Here is a 22,030-nt window from a genome sequence, read left to right on the forward strand (position 1 = left end):
GACAAAGATTGAACCTTTGGAGTGAATGCCAGGTGTCATGATTGGCAGAAACCAGGCACTATCCCATAGTGAAGCATGGTGGTGGCAGCAACGTGCTGTGGGGATGTTTTTCAGTGGCAGGAACTGGGAGACTAGTCAGGATTGAGGGAAAGATGAATGCACCAATGCACAGGGTGCCCCCCCCCCCCCCCCCCCCCCCCCCCCAAAAAAGTGCCACAAAATCATTTTACTCTAATTTGCAGTGGCTAATCTGAATTCTGTTTCTCTTTTCAGACATCAACATATATGTGAGGAATTTCTTCTGGTGTAGTTTGACACTGATCCAATGAGGATGCTGCTTACAACTGAGCAAAAGGGGAAACTGATGGAATTCTACTTTGAGACCAAGTCAAAGACAGACAACCCAGAAGACGTTATAAGCTCATTTGGGTGTAATTTGAGAAATTGTACACAGTGCAGATTTTGCATCACCACTCTTAGCTTCATAGTGGAGTCGAGCAGAGAAAGATATTCTTTCAACAAAAGAGATCAAATCCAGGCTTGCACCTCAGATGTACCTTCTGGCAATTTGTAGCTAAACTTTCAGGTCTTCTTTTTAAAAAAAATCCTCCATTATACCACTTAATCATGAAGCTGTATAACTGGTGACGGAATATGCAAAGCTTGCACTGTGCAGAGTTTCTCCAATCACAGCCACATAAGCCTATCCCTTCTTCTGGGTTGTCTGGGTATCTTGGTGGCTTTCCTCACTCTTCTCCTTCTTGCACAGTCACTCAGTTTTTGAGAACTGTCTACTCCATGGAGTGAACATAATCAGATGGATGTGAGGAAACTGAACAGGGCAAAACAGAAACTGAAGAATGGTGGAATAATGAACAGAGTTAACACAGAATATAATATAACTATGACAAGAACCAGAATCAGGCATGAACATGAGAACAAAAGAACTGCATGAGAACTGACCAGAAAAATAGGAAATCACTACTAAAGCAAAACTAAAGAGGAACTGACTAATAAAGCAAAACCCGATATAAAAGTAAAACAGAAATGAGAAGATCGAAATAAACATATAAAAGCTAAATGATAAACAATGAAACCACAAACTGGCTGCATAGAACTCGACAATGGCTAACATAAAAGGCAACAAAGAAAAGTGACAACGAAAAACACAAGAGAATCAACCATGATGAAAATAAACAACTAATAAATCAAAGCTGGGGCAGAAAGAAAACAACAGAAAGGGGGAAAAATGGGCTCAGCGCCCTGATCAGGCCAAAATCACGACACTCATACGGTAGATATAATATTCATTTAAAAGATACAAATAAAATAGTTTTTTTTTTTTTTTTTTTTTTTTGAGACAGAGGCTTACATCAAGTGCTTTGTGCTTCTTAGCCAGAAGTTTTTCTATATCTGATGCCACCTTCTCCACAATCTTCCGAGGCTGATTCTTCACCAGGCTAAATCGCCGTCTCTCTTCATTGTATATCTGTAAAATTTCAAATGTCAAATGTTAAAAACTTAAAGCAATAACAACAACATCCCTGCTGACCACGTCATACTGTATTGGCAGTTTGTGAAATTAGACTAAAACAGATGCCAAGAGGCATTAATCTTTTATCATGTGTGTCAGATGGGTTTTTTTCCTCTCACTAAAAAACAGACCTAGCATCAAAGAACAAATTTTAAGGCTCAACATCTCAAATAAATCCATAGAAAAGATAAGAGCCCTATCTGGATGATCAATTTCACACGGCCTAAAGTGCATGGCACAAATGCATTTGGATCATGTACAACTCCACTGAGAGGTTTCTGACAATTTAACAGATCTGTCTGACATTATCAAGTTTTTAAATTATTTTGGGCATGCATTAGAAGTACACATATTCAATGCACCTTTGATCCATAGATTGGCAGAGCAATACTAGATTGGACAATTTAGAATTTTATTTTGCAGGTGAAAGTGGCTTTTGAAGAGTCTTTCGGCAGGAAACCATCAGTTGTATCTGGCAACACTGTAGCAGAGGAGAGATTCACAATCACATCATCTCTTGCAGCATAACAGCTTAGTCCCTTCAGCTGCTCCCTTGATTTTCCCCCCTCAGGGTCGCCCCAGCTGATCCAGTGTGGACTTGCATGTTGAATTGGCACAGGTTTTACACCAGATACCCTTCCTGATGCTACTCCTCATTACGTGAAGAAACCGGCAGGGGTGGGGTTTGAATTGGGAACCTTCTGCACTGAAACCAAGAGCCTTAACCACTTCTCCACCACATAGTTACAAAGCACAGTGATAAACAGTTGGCTTTGTTGCTTGATGGGAGTTCCTGGTGTGTGCAGTCTAACATCTCCAAAAGATGTCTTGTATACATCACTTCAGAGGTGTTATCTGGTTACAAAAACAGCATTTTTTAGATTCAGAAATGCTTATTTCTTGCTAACTTTTACAAAATATATGAGAAACATACTAGCTTTATTCAGAAATAATCTGTTTCGGAGCATTTTCTGCCATCCTGGTTTATTTTGTTTAAATGAGCAGCCAGCTGATGCTGATGTAACACTACCTGCTCACTCAGATTGGCAGTGGCCGTGTTGCGTCACTCAGTATTTGCAGAAAATAGACTTCTGGTCTATTTCGACCCTACCTAACTGGCAGCAGAGCGACTGTTGTCTTTTGCGGCTGCAAAATGCCCACTCTGATTGAAAATTAATGGTAAGTCGCCACTTTGCCTCTGTCGCTTCTATGTGGCCGTAGGATGAGCATGACTGAGGTAAAAAAAAAATAAATAAAAGACTGAAAATGGAGACAACATGCAGACACCTCCAGCCTCGCAATCTACCTCAGATTGCTTATTTGCTAGATGTTCATCATCCCATTATGGAGGTGGTTTGTATTTGAACAGATGGATATTGTTCAAAAGATGGCAATGTGCAAAATACAGTGGTAACTAGTTGTTTTGAAAAGCAGCTCAACAACAATCATGTTTCGCCACCATCAAACTAACCACAGCAAAAAAGAAGAAAATGAAACACTGAGACTCAGCTACCCAAGAGAAGCTTAAATCAGATAAGATCCCTGCACAACACAGAAAACTTGATTTGATCTAAGCAATATTTATACTTGTAATTAATGTTTTTCTCTTGTTTTTACTTTAATGTTAAGTTTTAAGGAAATAAATGAGAGCTATTTTGCTTAAACATTGCGTCCATTAATGTCATTAGTAAGTAATGGCTACTAGTACTAAGACTTTTACAAACACATTTTTGAAGAATATCACCTAATTATTGCTATCGTCAAAGTCACACAAAAGATACAAATGATGTACTCTATGACATGGTCAAAATGCCTTTTAAGAGTCAGACCAGGTCTCTTGAACCTTCTGCATATTCAACAAACCAGAGTTACCAGGTCATGTTATTAATATTTATCCCCAAAGGGCTTGAAGTTAAATTAGGTCACACTTGAAAATGCATCATAGTAAACCTCTGATGAACTCTGTGGAAGTGTGGCCTTCTATGTCTTCACAGAATATTCCTTGTGATTTGTTTTTTACACCAATGGGTTTTATGGGTCATCAGAAAATGTGGAAGCAGACCATGGTGCATGCTGCTGTCAGTGCCAAACACTGGCCGTAACTACTGCACTATTACCACTGTTGGAAAATACAGGGAAAGATTTCATTGCGCGCACTAGATTTTAGACAGCTCATTATCTTTAAACATTTTTTTATATTGTTGCATAGATAATCTACAGAAAACAGAAAACATTTATATCTTTAATTCTAATCCAATTACGTTTTTTACGCAAATCTGATTGGTTAATCATGTGAGATTACAAACCGTATAATATCAGGATAACTGTGACAAAATATTTGACCGTTTCACATTTGAATGTATTACTTCACACCCTGACCGGCCGTGCACGCTGCCATGCAGATGTCAATAATGGCGCTGTCAGCTGAGAGCGAGAGAAAGTCGTGTACCGATGACGATGCCGAAATGGGTGAATTTAAGATACCATACGAAAGTATTGGTGTGGATTCTGATACAAAATTACCGTTTCACATTTGATGGATTTTCACATTTCATGGATTACTGCGCGCCCTGACCGCTGTTGGAGTGACGCTGCTTCGGCTCGAAGGTAAGTCTCACCGACCAAATTACCTACAGAAAAATAAAACGTGCACATGATGGAATTGGATTAGAATGGGAATAACCCCATTGGGTCTGATGATCTGCAGATGTTCCTGCTGAATTACGGTTACAAATATCCGTCGCTGGTAAAGCTCAATTTGCGACTGTATAACCAGCATGAACATCCGCAAATCATCAGACACAACAGGGTTATTCCCTAAATATAAATTACTTCTAACTACTACCCCCACAAAGGAAGTTATTTCATCATCCTCATCTTAGTTTGTTAATGTGTATGTTAATTTCACAGACTGCATTACCAAACAATCTGGATTTTTCATGACTGACAAACTGATCATTTAGTCTCCATTTGTGGTCACAGGTTTTCATACAGTTATTACGGAAATGAACGTCATTGCAGTAGTGGTCTTGCAATGATTTCTTTGAACTACCTATTTTTTCCAACTAGCCTCTTGAGACCCAACAATGCATTCTGAGCCTTCCACATTTCTGTTTTTCACATTTTGCTCCTGTTTATGCTACGTTTACACATAAAGACGACAAGTCACAAATGCCACGAAGTATACATTCTTGGCCGCTGATCACGAATGTGATGATTTGAGGCAGAGGCATCAGGTGTCCTCTGGAACTGCTGCAACCTGTTACCACACGTTATGATTAATGGCACGTGTTGCTGGCGAATTATCAGGAACCATTACGCATGGTCAAGAATAATGTTCGGCGCTATTGCACGCTGTTCCACGCTATTGCGCATAACAGTGCATCGTTACATTCTGTCAGGTTGTAAATGAGCCGAATTGTCTCCACACACACCACCATATTCATCCATCAGCTGCTGAACAATTCAGATTGCTCCAGTTTCCACAAAATCAACAGCAGAACTTTGTGATCTGAACTTTGTGTGGATCCTTAGTTGGGCTCTGTGCCATGGAGTGGCGCAGAGAGGAGGAGGAGACAGCTCCACGTGGCTTTCGTCTCGCTAGTTTTCCAAAACATCAGGCACAGCAGCAGGTGGAACACCTGCAGGAGCGCACTGAGGAGCATTGGAATGAAACTTTCAGCCGACTTGGCATCACTGTCCTCCTTTAGCATACTGCAGCAATGAAAGTGAATGCGGTGCAGCAGGGTTTAATTGTGCGCACGTCAGAGAAGAACACTGTCACGCTGTATTAAGGATCACCACTAATCAAGACGGATCAACACGCTCAGTTGTGACCTCCATGACATGAGGCGAAATGAGGGTGATGCATGACATTCGTGGAAGATTTTTTGACAGCCAAAAACATGCTCCACGAAAATCACGAATGTCACATACCAACACGCATTGTTAAGAAACCTATTCAGATGCGTTAAGTCACATTAAGAATGTCAGGAATGTGCCACGAATGACGCAAATATGACATTTGGAACCCGTCCTGCCTATGTGTAAACGCAGCATTGCGTACAAGGTTCTGTAAATAGCCACCATGCTCATGGTGACACAGAACATCATCAACAGCTTGCACAGGACACAGGCGCCTCAAAATCATATCTTTTTTTTTAAACTCTGTGACATTTCAAGCAGGATGATCAGAGATTCAGGAGATAATCTCAGCTCATTAAAAAAACCTGTCAATGAATGGGACGAGGATATTCATATAATTAGCCGTGACTGAACTCCACTAAAACTACACATTTTGATTCTTTCTCCACATAAGACCTGTGCAGGTGTTACCAGAAGAAACCTGACAGATTTAAAAAAGAAAAAACAAACTGTCAAATGCAAGTAAAAAAGGCAGCAGTGAGCAGACAAAAAGAAATCAGGAGGTGAGACAGCGACATGGAAGAATAAGCTTGGCAAAACTGACATGCAGTATGACAACCCTCAGCCAATAAATGGACTTCGTGAAACAAGCTTCCAGACATCGATCAAATTGTTTACTGCACAGATGCTTTACTGGCTCTGTCCAACATGCTGCAGCTGCCTCTCACGGATGGGAAAATGCAGTAATAATCAAATGGACAGGAACTGCAGGCCGGGCCTGTGCAGATATTATTCAGAACCAAAAGTACTGTGAAAGACGCCGCTGATTCGGCCAGTAACAGTAAGTACAATAATGACTTATGGTACTTACAGCCTCGATGTCGCTAACATGTTGGCTACATATTGCCATAAAAATTGATAGTAGGGGTGTCTCAACCATTTTAACACAGTGTCTAAACTGAATGAACAGAAGTTAAATATGCTGGGTTAAATTAAATTTGCTGGCATTTGTAGTTACAGCAGTGTTCTCTGTCAGAGTTTAACCGAAGATGAGGCTCATATGGCTCATATGCTAACACACAGTGGCAGTGAACCAGGTGAAGATAAAGTGTTACCTGAGGGTAATAGTTATTTTCCCAATGACTGCATAATTCCATCCTGAATGTTTGAAAGAATAAGTCCAAATGGAGTTGATTATCATGCCGTACTCCACAGCTATACATTTATACTTTAAGCCAAATGAAAAAGACGAGCTAATAAAAATTAACAAGCCTTTATGTCAACTGTTTAAAGTTCCTTTGTTGATATAATGCAATGTTTAATAGACCACAAGAGTCCATTTTATTTGCTGTTTTAGATGTGTGTGTTTAATTTTAAGCACAGTTTTATGCTGAAATAACCTTCCTGAGTGAACTGCAGATGTATACAGAAATGGGACCTTCTTGTTGGCAGGTAAGTGCACTACCGCTGCACCACATTACACTTATTTAAGAAGAAACAGAAATCAGCAGGAACAACAAAGAATACAACTCCATTTGACATGTACTGATATAGCGCATCAGGATACAAGAAACTATCTATCAATCGAGAGATAATTTAGTTAAATAATTTAAAATGTAATGCAATGCTAAAATACCCTCAGCCATATGAGCATAACAAGAGGAAACAGAATATGACCTTTTGACCTCTTAAAATAGGTCAAGGTTAGCCATATTTGAACTTGTTCAAGGTCAGTCTCCCAAGAATGCTCCCTGTGAATTTGAAGACCCTGGCAGTAAAAGTACTGGACTTATGCTGAGCACAGACAGACAGACACAAGGCCTTCACAATACCCAATGGCCATATTTTGGCCTCGGGTAAAAGCTACACTGAACAAAAATATAAATGCAACACTTTTGTTTTTGCTCCCATTTTTCATGAGCTGAACTCAAAGATCTAAAACATTTTCTATATAGACAAAAGACGTATTTCACTCAAATGTTGTTCACAAATGTGTCTAAATCTGTGTTAGTGAGCACTTCTCCTTTGCCAAGATAATCCATCGCACCTCACAGGTGTGGCATATCAAAATGCTGATTAGACAGCATGATTATTGCACAGGTTTGCCCAAGCCTGACCACAATAAAAGGCCACCCTAAAATGTTCAGTTTTGTCACACAGCACAATGCCACAGATGTCCCAAGTTTTAAGAGAACGTGAAATTGACATGCTGACTGCAGGAACGTTAACCAGAGCTGTTGCTCATGAATTAAATATTTGTTTCTCTACCATAAGCCGTCTCCAAAGGTGTTTCAGAGAATTTGGCGGTACATCCAACCAGCCTCACAACCGCACCCCACGTGTAACCACACCAGCCCAGGACCTCCACATCCAGCATGTTCACCTCCAAGATCATCTGAGACCAGCCACCTGGACAGCTACTGCAACAATCAGTTTGCAGAAACAAAGAATTTCTGCACAAACGTCACAAACTGTCTCAGGGAAGCTCATATGCATGCTTGTCATCCTCATTGGGGTCTCGACCTGACTGCAGTTTATAACTGACTTGAGTGGGAAAATGCTCACATTCGATAGCATCTGGCTGCTGATCAACTCTATGTGAAGATGTGTTGTACTATGTGAGGCAAATGGTAGTCACACCAGATACTGACTGGTTTTCTGCCCCCCCCATAAAGAAAAACTGCACATTTCGGAGTGGCCTTTTATTGTGGCCAGCCTAAGGCACAGCTGTGCAATAATCATGCTGTCTAATCAGCATCTTGATATGTCACACCTGTGAGGTGGGATGGATTATCTCAGCAAAGTAGAAGTGCTCACTAACACAGATTTCGACACATTTGTGAACAATATCTGAGAGAAATAGGTCTTTTATGTATACAGAAAAAGTTTTAGATCTTCTGAGTTCAGCTCATGAAAAATGGGAGCAAAAAAGTATTGCATTCACATTTTTGTTCAGTGTATTTAACTGGAGCATTTTTAAAGGCTTTTACAAAGATTTCAACAACTCAAGACGTAGCCAGCCTTATACTGCCTGCAAACCAGCTAAACAGGAATATAAGCAGCAAAGATATGATGTAAATTGAAGCTGTATCATAGAAGCCATATTAATTAGCTAGGCTATAAAAGGCAAATCCTCACTTTGACATGTATTTTAAGAGCAAAATGACATTTTCTTCAGATGGCATGGATTTTCCCTAAAATTACAACACAGCTGATCAATTTCAACAGCAGATTTGGACTATTTGAGGAGCATGGATGGATTAATAAGGATTGACTGCACAAGTGAGGCTCACATCAAGGCATTAGTACAGACTACAGGCTGACCATCTGCTCTGCTGTAACACAAACAGAGCGGGCACGTGTCACTGTGCTCACTGAGGAAACGCCTCCACATGTCAAACACCCCACTAAACATAATCCTTCATCTTGATTTCTGGAACCTTTCAGGGAGCATCTTAACTCACAGTCACCTTGTACAGTGACAATTGTCTAATTACATAAGAAGTATGACAGGTAAATGGTAATATTTTATAGTAGCTTGGTTATAAAATAGATCCCCTACACCCAGCGTGCCCAACCAGTCAGTCAATCGCAGGCTGAGTTCCAGTTGATCACATGAAAAAAAAAACCTTATGCGGTTCTTTCTATTTGCACATGTGCAGGGTGAAGAAGGGCACGAGAAGCTACTGTGGAGTGAGTGGATACTACAATGACGGAAGCTAAAAAATGTAAGACATCATTTTCATTCAGAGTGGGAAAAGGATTATTTTTTCGTTTAGACAAATGCCATGTCCATCTGTCTTTTCTGCAATGTAAATGTTGTTTTACCAAGGAAAGTAAATTTGGAGCGGTATTTCAAGAGCTACGATACAAAGTTCCCGGCTAAATCACCTTTGCACGCCTGAAAAGTCCAGGAATTGAAATGTCGCTTAGCAGCACAATGGTCCATAAATATGGAAAACACGATGGATGTGGCAAACAAGATTGTGTGTTCTGTTCGGGCCAGGAGTCTCTAGAGGTGATTATTCTGTGCAAAACTGGAGGTGATGTGCAGAATACACAGATCTGCTGCTGCACATAGAGGTAAATTTCTGGAACGATTTTCTGAATTGTTGCCGGAAAAAAAAATTAATAAAATAAAGAATTTCTGAAACGCTCAAACCATGCTGAATATGCACAGCTAGAAAACAGTCAGTAGTGCTTGGATTTAGCCTTTCTTACTGATCTGACTGATAAGCTCAATAACTTGAATCTAGGGCTGCAGGGTAAGAACAAAACACATCATCAACATGATCAGCCCCGTGAACATGTTTAAAAGCAAGTTACACTTGCTATCAAGCAGGTTGCAACAGTGTGACCTGTGTAACTTTCCATACATTGGACACAGATCCTAAGTGTCGAGGCAATGTCTGTGCAGAGCCTGAGAGTGCACGTTATGATGATCAAGTGCAGAGCATCTTGTTAGAATTTGACAGGCGCTTTACTGACTTTGCTTCCATTGAACCTGTTGTCAGTTCTCTCTGTTTCCATTTGGGGAAACTATAGATACAGGTGCTGGTCATATAATTAGAATATCATGAAAAAGTTGATTTATTTATTTCCCTGTTCTTAATTGGCCAGCAAACTCCCCTGACCTTAACCCACTTAGAAAATCTATGGGGTATTGTGAAGAGGAAGATGTGACACGCCAGACCCAACAATGCAGAAGAGCTGAAGGCCACTATCAGAGCAACCTGGGCTCTCATACCACCTGAGCAGTGCCACAGACTGATCGACTCCATGCCACACTGCATTGCTGCAGTAATTCAGGCAAAAGGAGCCCCAACTACGTACTGAGTGCTGTACATGCTCATGCTTTTCATGTTCATACTTTTCAGTTGGCCAACATTTCTAAAAATCCTTTTTTGTATTGGTCTTAAGTAATCTAATTTTCTGAGATACTGAATTTGGGGTTTTCATTACTTGTCAGTTATAGTAATCATCAAAATTAAAAGAAGTAAACATCTGAAATATATCAGTCTGTGTGTAATGAATGACTATAATATACAAGTTTAACTTTTTGATTAGAATTACTGAAATAAATCAACTTTTTCATGATATTCTAATTATATGACCAGCACTTGTATATAGGGCTTGACATTGCCATTGCTCACTGGCCCGGCTGCAATTTGGCCAACTTTTGGCCACTACAGCCTGTGCAATTTCTACAATGACGGCCACTTGGGCCACTACAAATATTTACAAAATTCTTTTTATTTTACAATTTTTTTTTCTGGCGGCAAAGTCAAACTTCTTCACATCTTCATGTCATCAAAGTTCAGCGAGTCCGCCATGTTTGTGTCACGCCCGGCGGGTGCCAGGCACCCGAAGTGTTTGGACCCAAAATGCAAACTCTCGGACTACTGGATGTAGAAGTACTCATGGTCTTTATTTCAGGCTCTGGTTCGGTACACAGGTGATCAGTCGGCGAGGCAAAAGCACAAACAGGGTCAGGCAAAAACGCAGTCATGGGCAAGCAGGGTTCAAAGGCACGAGCAGACACAGACATCATGGGCAAGGCAAAAGGCGCAGTCAAAAAACACAAGGCAGGATCTGGATACACAGCAAAAACAGGAATAGACAAAGCGCTGGTGAGTGTACAAAGACAACAAACGAGCAAGGGTGTGGTGGCTGGGTGGAGATTAAATAAGACAGGAGTTAACTAGGTGCACGTGAAGGAACAATCAAGAAGGGGGCGTGGCTAGTGAACAAAGATACTTCATAGTGCAAGACAGTAAGGGAGGACAACACAAGTGAGAAAAGTGTGGAGTGAAGAAAAGACAAAGATATGTGAACAGGTGCACAAAGCGTGAGTGAAAGAAGACAAAGCAGACAGAGTTAAAGTGAGAGAAAAACATGACAGGTGCAGGATGTGAAGTGAACATAAATAACTGGGTGTGAGACATGTTAAGTGAACATAAATAACTGGGTGTGAGACAAGGACATGAAAGCAGGTGCAGGATGTGAAGTGGGAACAAGAGGCAAAAACAAAACTGAATCATAGTTCCGTGAACAGGAATCAGACATGAACAAGAGACTAGACTAAACATGAACTGGCGAGACAGACTTAATCAAGACAGAAAAGCAGACCGGAGATAAACTAGATAAAACTGCTCAGAGAATAATAAGAAATTAAACACCATGACAGAACTAATACTGGAACAGGCAGACATAAACTCTAAGTAGAAAAGAAACAAAACCAGACAAAGTGCAAACAGAAATGAGAACAGCATAAATGAGCAAATGATAACTAAATAATCAACTATGAAAACACAGATTAATAGAAAGGAATTGAGACATGATCAGAATATAAATGTAAGGAAAGTGACAAAGCAAAATTAGAACGTAGAATAAACACATGATGAAAGTAACAAATCAAAACAGAACTGAGAATAACCATATGATGAAAATAATATGACTAGTGAATAGTAACAAGAACAAAGTGACAAGAAAAACAAGACAGAATAAATCATGATGAAAATAAATAGTAATAAATCAAAGCTGCAGCAGACGGGAAACCATGAAAAGAGGAAAATCAAGGGCTTAGTGCCCTGACCGGGCCCAGTCCCTGACAGTACCCTCCCCCCAAGAGGCGGTCACCGGACCACCAACGCAAAAGAAACCAACACAGGGAGGGTGGCGGGGGAACACCAAGAAGGCGGACATACAGGGACCCGGGTGACAACCAGGAAGGCCGTATGACATGAGACCCCACGGACAACGGCAACCCAACCAAAAACGGGCCATGGCACAAATGGGAGGAAAACAGGGCGACAACCATAAGCAGGAGGCCAGCCACATGGCGTTACCTGGTGCATGACCGAGACGGAGGATCGGCCCGAGATTGAGTCAGGAGGCCGGCCATGAGGCTTTTCACAGTACCTGCTAGTGTCAATGGCCCGACCATGGGGAATACTGGGCACAGAGGCGGAGTCAGGGGTACAAAACCGGCTTGACATAGGGCCGAAACACCTGGAACCAGACGATGAGCGAATCAGCTGCTTTAAGGGGAAATACACCAAGCGGAGAACCCATAGAAAGAGTAATTAGCAGTGCCCAAAAGAGTCCACAAACCCAATGAAAAGGATAGCCGAGCCTCATCCTAAAACCCCACCTCCAGCTACCAACACATTCCAAGAAATACAGGAAAGAATGAATTAATGAATTCAACAGAGGCTTTACTGACTCATATAGAGACCCACAGAAATAACTGAAAGGCAGACGAAATGAAACACGCCTGTGCAAACTCCAAATCCACAAATAATTTAGCCCCTCTTGTGATTTGCTACCTGGCCATCCGGATGAGACTTAACCAAGTAAAAAGATCTTTTGGACAGTTTCTTGCCACACAGAGTGCAAACATGGAAGGATTTGACCTAACATGTTATGAGCAACATTAAAGTGGACAAACCAATCTTGGAATCAGTATGAAAGTCTTGACATAGCCTGGGTATCATTAAAACTGCCTAAATGACGACTAATTCCTGAGGGAGATCTACCGAATGATACAATTCTGAAGCACAACAGGAAGCACACAGGAATGATCAATTTCTTAAGACATGTATCAGAGAGCCTTCTTAGATTCAATAGTGCCACTTTAAATAGATTCCCAACAAATCTACAAGAATGCCGTTTCAGGATCAGAAGTTGTGCTTTTAACAGATCTGTAACAGGCTCGTGAGAAAGCCATTTCAAGTTTAAACATGGCGTTTTAAACAGATTTCTCATGGAATGACACGCATGAAAACAAATCATAAACCAGGCGAAAAAAGAAAAATCACTAACCGTCCAACAATTAATGTTCTTCAAGGCTGTTCCATGAACAGGCACTGTGGATGGCTGCAGGTGCTCAGGGACGTATGTTGGTGAAGGCAGCCGAAGCTCCGGAGCAGCAGCACTGTGCGGGCAGCGACCCCCCTCTGGAGCCGCCGCTGGTGTGTCCACCGCCGAGTGTGAGAAGATCTGTTCAGCTGCTGCTGAGGGTAAATCTGCAGCAAAACACGTGGAGGCTGAGTTGACAGCCAGCGATAATGAAACAGGATGTCCCGGTAAACCCTCAGCTGACGTCACAGAAAGAGTAGCTATGAACAGCGTCCCCAGCAGAGTGGCCGTGTTGCACGCGGAAGCAGAGCCGGCTGCTGGGGGAAGAGAGACTGAGCGACCTGTGAAAGTTTCTGATGATGATGAAGACGAGGCCGACGTGGGGAGCGCAGAAACGGAATCAACTGGAGCTGCTGAGAGATTCGTGCTGAACGATGCTGAGGGTCCGGGCAGCTCCGTCTGTGTAGCGACCGCTGTGTGCGCTGAGGCTTTCCCAGACAAAATTACTGGTGGTGATGAGGATGACTCCGAAGGTTCTACTGGCAGCAGCGCGGACAGTGACTGCCCAGAGGAACAGGTGGATGTGGCCGCCATCTCGGAAGCAGGTGTCGGTGGAGTTGGCACGGGCACTCGGACTGACCTGGGAGTCGGGATTGGGGCCACCCGGAGTGGGTGCGCTGAAGTGTTTGCGCCCGCGACGAGTGGTTCAGCTGGATCCGGATTACTGGGCATTACTTTATTCCGTCGTGGAGCAGGTATGGGAGGAGTCTGGAGCGGGACCGACCTCAGTGGCTGTATTTCTGGACCAGAAGACATGAGGTAAGCAGCCGGCTTTGGTGTTGCGTCGTAACAGGGTGGACCGAGGGCGGCGTCTGAGAGCGTTATGACGCGCGGCTCCTCACAACAGGTGGAAGTGAGCTCGGCCTCAAACAAAAAGTCCATGGGGTCCTGAATACAGGGAGGGACCCAACCCTGCTCAAACTGCGATTTAATGTTCTTAAGCTCTGGAAAATTGTTTACCAGCTCTGGTTCGGCTGAAAGGATCAGATCAAGAGCTGAGAAAATTCGCTGTTGGTTCCGCTGACTGTGGCAGTCCTGATATTCAAAAAATAAGTCTTGAATCCTGTATTAGCCGTGTCCTGCAGTGCCTGACCTTCAGCCTCTGATGATGCGTCGTCATCAATGTCCTCCCACTCCGAGTTGCTGTCAGTGAGTGGGAGGCTGAATGCCAGATGGTCTTCAGGTTGTCCGATCCAGGCGGGGAGTTTTTCTACGGCAAAAAATTTGTCAAGATTCTCCAGGTCTGGGAAAAAATCATACAGCCAAGAATTGGCCTCAACAAGATCCAGGGCTTGGTTGAGATAATCAAACCTCTTCTTTGGTGTGAAACAGGCTCTAAAGCAGTCAAAACAGAATTCTATTTCAGAAAAAATGTCCTTGATTAAGGCAAGGTCATTGGCTGTGGCGACCAGTGTGGAGTTCGCTGGGTCCATTTTCTGGCTCGTTTGAAATGTCACGCCCGGCGGGTGCCAGGCACCCGAAGTGTTTGGACCCAAAATGCAAACTCTCGGACTACTGGATGTAGAAGTACTCATGGTCTTTAATTCAGGCTCTGGTTCGGTACACAGGTGATCAGTCGGCGAGGCAGAAGCACAAACAGGGTCAGGCAAAAACGCAGTCATGGGCAAGCAGGGTTCAAAGGCACGAGCAGACACAGACATCATGGGCAAGGCAAAAGGCGCAGTCAAAAAACACAAGGCAGGATCTGGATACAAGGCAAAAACAGGACTAGACAAAGCGCTGGTGAGTGTACAAAGACAACAAACGAGCAAGGGTGTGGTGGCTGGGTGGAGATTAAATAAGACAGGAGTTAACTAGATGCACCTGAAGGAACAATCAGGAAGGGGGCGTGGCTAGTGAACAAAGATACTTCATAGTGCAAGACAGTAAGGGAGGACAACACAAGGTGGAGTGAAGAAAAGACAAAGATATGTGAACATGTGCACAGAGCGTGAGTGAAAGAAGACAAAGCCGACAGAGTTAAAGTGAGAGAAAAACATGACAGGTGCAGGATGTGAAGTGAACATAAATACGAGATCTATTAGAAAAGAAACCGACAGTTTTATAAAAAAAAAACCTATATGGATTTGAATCACGTGCGATTACACCAGACATGCTTGAACCCTCGTGCGCATGCGTGAGTTTTTTCACGCGTGTCGGTGACATCATTCACCTGTGGGCAGGCTTTGAGTGAGCACTGGTCCAGCCCTCTCGGCTGAAATCCTTTGTCTGAGACGCTGCTGGAGACGGCGCGCGCTGCTTTATCAAAATTTTTTTCAGGACCTGTGAGGGATATCCGAATGGACACTATTCGAGAAATTCTGCTGGTTTTCGGTGAAAAGTTTAACGGCTGATGAGAGGTTGTGGAGTTTCTTTCGCTTTAAGGACTGCTCACAAAGCGGATCGGCGCGGCGCGGTCGGAGGTGTGGTCCGTCTGGCTGTTTCGAGCTGAAAACTTCCTAATTTAAGGCTCTGTTCACCCAGAACGTTGTCAGAAAACAGAGAAGTTTCAGAAGAAGTCGGCATGAGGAGTTTATGCGGACATTCCACTGTTAAAGGAGATTTTGTAATGAAAGAACGTGCAGGCAAATTCGCAGAGTCGGTTCCGTGACGACGCTGCAAATCCGTCTGCGCCGCAACAGGAAAAACACCTCCGTGTTGAAAACCATTTGTAAAATTCAGGCGGCTTTTGATGGCTTTCAACAAGTGAGTATCTGAGAAATTGTTTAACAGCTGGGCATGTTCCAACTTGTCCGTTAAGGCTTCCAATGGAGGTGTTTTTCCTGTGGCGACCCCCCACGGTCAGGTCCGGCCCGACATGCGAATCTGCCCGCACGTTCTTTCATTACAAAATCTCCTTTAACAGTGGAATGTCCGCATAAACTCCTCATGCCGACCTCTTCTGAAACTTCTCTGTTCTCTGACAACGACCTGGGTGAACAGAGCCTGAAATGTGGAAGTTTTCAGCTTGAAACAGCGAGACGCCGCCGCCTCGGAGCGCAGATCGCCGTCAGGTGCCGTGGGCCATCCTTAAAGCGACACTTACAGACCAAAATCTCTCATCAGCTGTTAAAATTTTTACCGAAAACCAGCTGAATTTATCGAATGGTGTCCACTCAGTTGTGCCTTACAGTTTTTGAAAAAATTTTGATCAAACAAAGCAGCAGTCTCTCAGCCATTCCTAAACAATGAAAAAAAACGACGAGAGGGTAGGCCACTCCTCACTCAAAGACTGCCCACAGGCGAATGATGTAACCGACAGGCGTGAAAAAACTCTCGCATGCCCACGAGGGTTCAAGCATGTCTGATGTAATCACACGTGATTCAAATCCATATGGTTTTTGAAAAAATAATAAGGCCGCATACTTTTCTAACAGACCTCATAACTGGGTGTGAGACATGTTAAGTGAACATAAATAACTGGGTGTGAGACAAGGACATGAAAACAGGTGCAGGATGTGAAGTGGGAACAAGGGGCAAAAACAAAACTGAATCATAGTTCCGTGAACAGGAATCAGACATGAACAAGAGACTAGACTAAACATGAACTGGCGAGACAGACTTAATCAAGACAGAAAAGCAGACCGGAGATAAACTAGATAAAACTGCTCAGAGAATAATAAGAAATTAAACACCATGACAGAACTAATACTGGAACAGGCAGACATAAACTCTAAGTAGAAAAGAAACAAAACCAGACAAAGTGCAAACAGAAATGAGAACAGCATAAATGAGCAAATGATAACTAAATAATCAACTATGAAAACACAGATTAACAGAAAGGAATTGAGACATGATCAGAATATAAATGTAAGGAAAGTGACAAAGCAAAATTAGAACGTAGAATAAACACATGATGAAAGTAACAAATCAAAACAGAACTGAGAATAACCATATGATGAAAATAATATGACTAGTGAATACTAACAACAACAAAGTGACAAGAAAAACAAGACAGAATAAATCATGATGAAAATAAATAGTAATAAATCAAAGCTGCAGCAGACGGGAAACCATGAAAAGAGGAAAATCAAGGGCTTAGCGCCCTGACCGGGCCCAGTCCCTGACAGTTTGTTTTTGTCTCGCACCACGCTCCGCTGAGGAAATGAGATTTCAGGTCCAAGAAATGTATTTTGTCCATGCGTGGAGCATGCATTGAACAGGGTTATTCAAGACAATATGGTTCAATGTAATTTCCTCCACTATGTTTTTCTCCCCTCCCTCATCTCCACAATTCCTTATTAATATAGCATACATTAGAATCCATTAATGCTCCACACCCAAACAGAAGAAGAAGAAGAAGAAGAAGAAGAAAAAGAATTGTGTGCATTTAGCACAGGAAGCTGCAAGAAACAAAGAAAATCCAAACAGAACAGAATTCTTTGAATGAATGAAACTTTAATATGTTTAAATTACAACCACCCAGCCAACTTAAAAATTAATTCACAACACTTAAATGGTAAGTAAAATATAAAATAACTAATAAATGCATGCAAGGTCAGGTCCAACTTAAAAAAATCATGAAAATTTGAAACAAAAATAACAGGGTACACTGAAAAAAGAAAGAAAGAATGTTTGAAGTGTTACAATTTGTAAAAACCTGACTGAATTAAGTTGTATGAACTTAGGTTTGTAAGTTAGAGTTGATTTAACTTTCAAACTTAAGTTCAAACAACTTAATTCATTCAGGTTTTTACAAATACTAACACTTTTTTAAGTTGGTTCAAACATTCTCTTTTTTCAGTGTAAATAGCAACAATTTAATACTTTTATTGTTATTCTGCACAAGCGTTATTGACATCCTCAACAATGAATAACGTAAATAACAAAAAACGTTATGCACAAAGTCAGTTCAAACATAAACGTAAAACAAAAACTGAAATGCAATAAAAATACACTACTGTGAGAAATTAAGCATAGCACAGCTGTGACATTCAGAACCAGAGATCTCAACAGCTGTGGCTGTCGACGGCCATGACCCCTGTCAGGTCAGCGCACGCACAATGTGTCACTCTGTGTCTGTGTTATGTGATAATTTATTTTTAGTTATTTTTACTGCTATTTAGTTATTCCCCCTTTCCGCACCACATCCACCACGTGTTGCAGATGGGGGGAGCAACACACACGCAATTCAAATGCACGGCACATGCATTGTGGAGGACGCCAACACTCTGGCACGCCAAATGTGCGTTGCTGTTTTCCAACACCACACTCATGGGAGCACTTAGACAAATTTCACAGCCAGCTTGTGATCGTCTGCTCACTGTTTTTATGCTAACAGTGCGAATGGCCACACATTTTCTCAGTGTCAGGGGAGCGGTGTATATGTTCGTGTGTGTCACCTGGAATTTGGCTGACACCTGCAGCGAAAGGGATCGAATGGGCACTCTCTTTCTTTTCTTTCACTCTCTTTCTGCTGCATGTGTGCACAAATAGTTGTAGCAAAAGGTGTACAAGGCGTTGGAGGCAGCTCCGATTTTACATGTATTGCATACGATTCCTGCTTCATGCGCAATTCAGCCACATTTGTACTACGTGTGAAGGGGTCCTTAAAAATGTCAGTTCTCACCGCTCTGCTGCTTGCAGTTGTCAGCCTAAAATGCTACCTCCTCCACTCCAGCGCCACCACTTGGTCCCTCTCTGACATCTGGGGTAGGTTCTGCCCCTGCCTTCTTTCAAAAGCAGGATTCAAGCACAAAGTGCAAAGCGACCAGGGCCTCCTCCAAAGACTCTAACATTCTGTGCAATAGCAGAATGGATTAAATCTTTAACTGCTTCTAGTCTCCTGAATCTTTGAGATAGAATTCTTGGTTCTACATCTGAGGCCAATAAGGGAGTGCATATCCCGCCTATGCCTTCTAACCCTTTCAATGTGGGTGTAGGTTTTGTTTCGCTGAAGTGCATATAACATATAAATCATTGGGAGACTTTACAAAAAAATATGATTGGAAAAAAAATATATAACCAAAATAATAATTTTTTAAAAAGCTACTGAGGGGACTTCCGGTTATGGCGGCCATGTGAGAAGACATGTTTTGCACTGCTCTGCAGCTGTTTCCAAATTTTTCTGAAAAACTCTGATTTTCAACAAAACGTAATAGCAAAGTGTTAAGTGTTGGATCCTGTAATGCCGAGGCTGTCATGCTCGGCCCCGGATCAGGTTTTAGGTCTTAGCCCTTGGCATATTTCTTTTGTGATTTTCTGGTTTTACTTTTCATTAGTTCATACTTTATCATGTTAGTCTCAGTTTGGTTCTGTTTATTGTTTTGCTTTGTTTATTATTTAGTCATTGTTTTCATTCAGCACCTCATCATTTAGTTTGCAGTCATTCAGTTATTCGTTTCTTTTTCTTGTGATACTTTCGTCACCGGTTCATTCTTTGTTTTCTTTTAAGTTACTTGGTTTAGTTCTGTTTCTCACATATGTTGTATAATGTTTAGTCACAGATTTTTGTTATTATTTATCTTTGGTGTTGCTCATCAGATTATGGTCCATTTGTTATTCATTGCATTTTCTGTTTATCAGTTATCTAGTTTTATTCATTGCATTATTCTGTGTTCACTGGGTTTTGTTTATTTGCGGATTAACCGATAATTTGTTTTGCCATTTTATTGTATTCACTTTTCTGTACCGTTCAGTTACAGTTCCATTCTAGTTTTAGTTTTAATCATTAGTTTTCTGGTTTTCCCCTTTTTGATTTATTACGGTAGTTCTTTAGTTTGCCCCTTTTGTTTTTGTTCACATTCATTTTTGAACATGTCATGTTTCTTAGTTAGTTTTTCTGTCACTCACTTCTCTTGTTTTGCACCGCTGTGTTTTGCCCTCTCGCAAACTCTTGCCTTTCTTCTCTCCTCTTTGTTCACTTCACCACACCTCTTTCCACACACCTGCTTTACATCAACCTGATTAGTTTGCGCCTCTTTAAAACAATCACAGTTCCACTGCTCACGGCCCAATTGTTTGACTCTGCTCACTTTCTCGCCTTTTGTTCTCGTCCTGTTTTGCTCTTCTGTGTTTTTTGACCTTGCTTGTATATTCTGACCTCCGCCTCGCCGTTGCCCTGTACTCAGCCTGTTTTTTGAATCTGCCTCTGTTTTGCCTATATTACTCCTCGCTGCCGGTTGTATGAACTCATGTCTGATACCTCTGCCAGTAAGTTTGACTACCTGTGTACCGAATCCTATGCCTGGTCTTCTGATAAAGCTTTTTATCAATCTAAGCCAACCATGCCTGTGAGTCTGCATTGGTCTGCTCCTGCTTCATGTGTCAAGCCATCACCAGTCCTGACAGAGAGCTGGTAAATTAAGTAAAGAAGTGAAAACAACATCAAAACAGCCAAAGTTAACTGACTATCGTGTTCGCGGAGAACAACAGAAAGTGAACGAAGAAATGGCGGAGGAGGAGCCCGGCACAAAGGTGGACGCAATACTGGCTGCTATCAGCTGTCTGAAAGAGGAATTCTCGTCAAAACTTGATGGAATTATGTCGGCGTTAGAAGATGTGAAGAAGGAGATAAGCTACTGCACCGAACGAGTGTCACAGGTGGAGTTACGCATCTCAAGTGCCGAACCCGCAAGCTAAAGTCCAGAAGCTTGAGTCGACAAATAAAACTCTGGAGGATAAGCTCTTGGACGTGGAAACCAGATCCCGAATGAACAATCTGAGACTAGTGGGACTGCTGGAGGGTGCCGAAGGAGAGAATCCATGCTCCTTTCTGGAAAAATGGATTCCAGAAGTACTGAATATTGCGACTGAACCACTTGTTATTGAAAGGGCACACTGAATCGGACCAATGAGGGGCAGCACGGCGACACTGAGGACCGTAATAATGAAATTTCTGAACCATAAGGACAAGCAGGTGGTCAATGCTGCTGCACAGGCTAAAAGACACATTCGGTACAAAGACCAGCAAGTACGGTTCTACTCGTACTTGGCTGCAGGAAAACAACAATTGCGGAAACAATTCGACCCGATCCGCCAGGAGCTCCGCAACCGTGGGATCCGACATGGAGTGATTCACCCAGCAAAACTGTTGGTAACACATAAAGAGCACACTTATACCTTTAAAACACCGGCGGAAGCTCAGGAGTTTTTCCAGAGGATCCAGAAGGACACAGATGGGACTTAAATGCAAAAGACTAAAACGGTAACTCAGTGGGGGAACTAAATATGGAGAGGCAACATTAGTTTATTTGATTTGGAACAGTGTGTGAAAATACTGCCTATGAAACTATAACATCGTTTCAGCTAATATTTAGAATATATTTTACTGATAGTTTGGAAGCGCTTTCAGGTATATGATAACATTATAAGCCCACACATATGCCCACTGTGCATGTCATGTTTTAAGTTGTGGCTATAATTTTTCACGCTAGCCAAAATATATGTAGTACACACACTTATGTTCAGGTACACAGGATTATCGTGCAAGGGAAAAAAAAGTGTTCACACTTACTTTTTTATTTATTTATTTTTTTGCTTTAGTAGTGTTGAACATGTGGTACTAAGTACTCAGGAATTTCACTGTGCAGCTCAAACTTGGAGCAAGCTGGTTGTATATGAGGGCTGTCAATAAAGTTACGGTCCTTTTTATTTTTTTCAAAAACTATATGGATTTCATTCATATGTTTTTACGTCAGGCATGCTTGAACCCTCGTGCGCATGCGTGAGTTTTTCCACGCCTGTCGGTGACGTCATTCGCCTGTGAGCACT

At 42.0% G+C, this 22,030-nt stretch overlaps 1 protein-coding gene across 3 annotated transcripts in view; it reads right to left on the reverse strand.

Annotated features, from left to right (window-relative positions):
* Nucleotides 1-22,030, reverse strand: part of LOC117506832 (voltage-dependent calcium channel subunit alpha-2/delta-2-like) — a 151,069-nt gene that overhangs the window by 74,856 nt on the left and 54,183 nt on the right. For all 3 annotated transcript variants that reach the window (XM_034166462.1, XM_034166461.1, XM_034166463.1), the window contains exon 3: nucleotides 1,373-1,489. In XM_034166462.1, coding sequence (XP_034022353.1) covers nucleotides 1,373-1,489 — 117 coding nt within the window. The remainder of the gene's footprint in view (nucleotides 1-1,372; nucleotides 1,490-22,030) is intronic.

The sequence above is a fragment of the Thalassophryne amazonica genome, chromosome 3, assembly GCF_902500255.1.
Source record: "Thalassophryne amazonica chromosome 3, fThaAma1.1, whole genome shotgun sequence".
In the NCBI taxonomy this organism is placed as follows: domain Eukaryota; kingdom Metazoa; phylum Chordata; class Actinopteri; order Batrachoidiformes; family Batrachoididae; genus Thalassophryne; species Thalassophryne amazonica.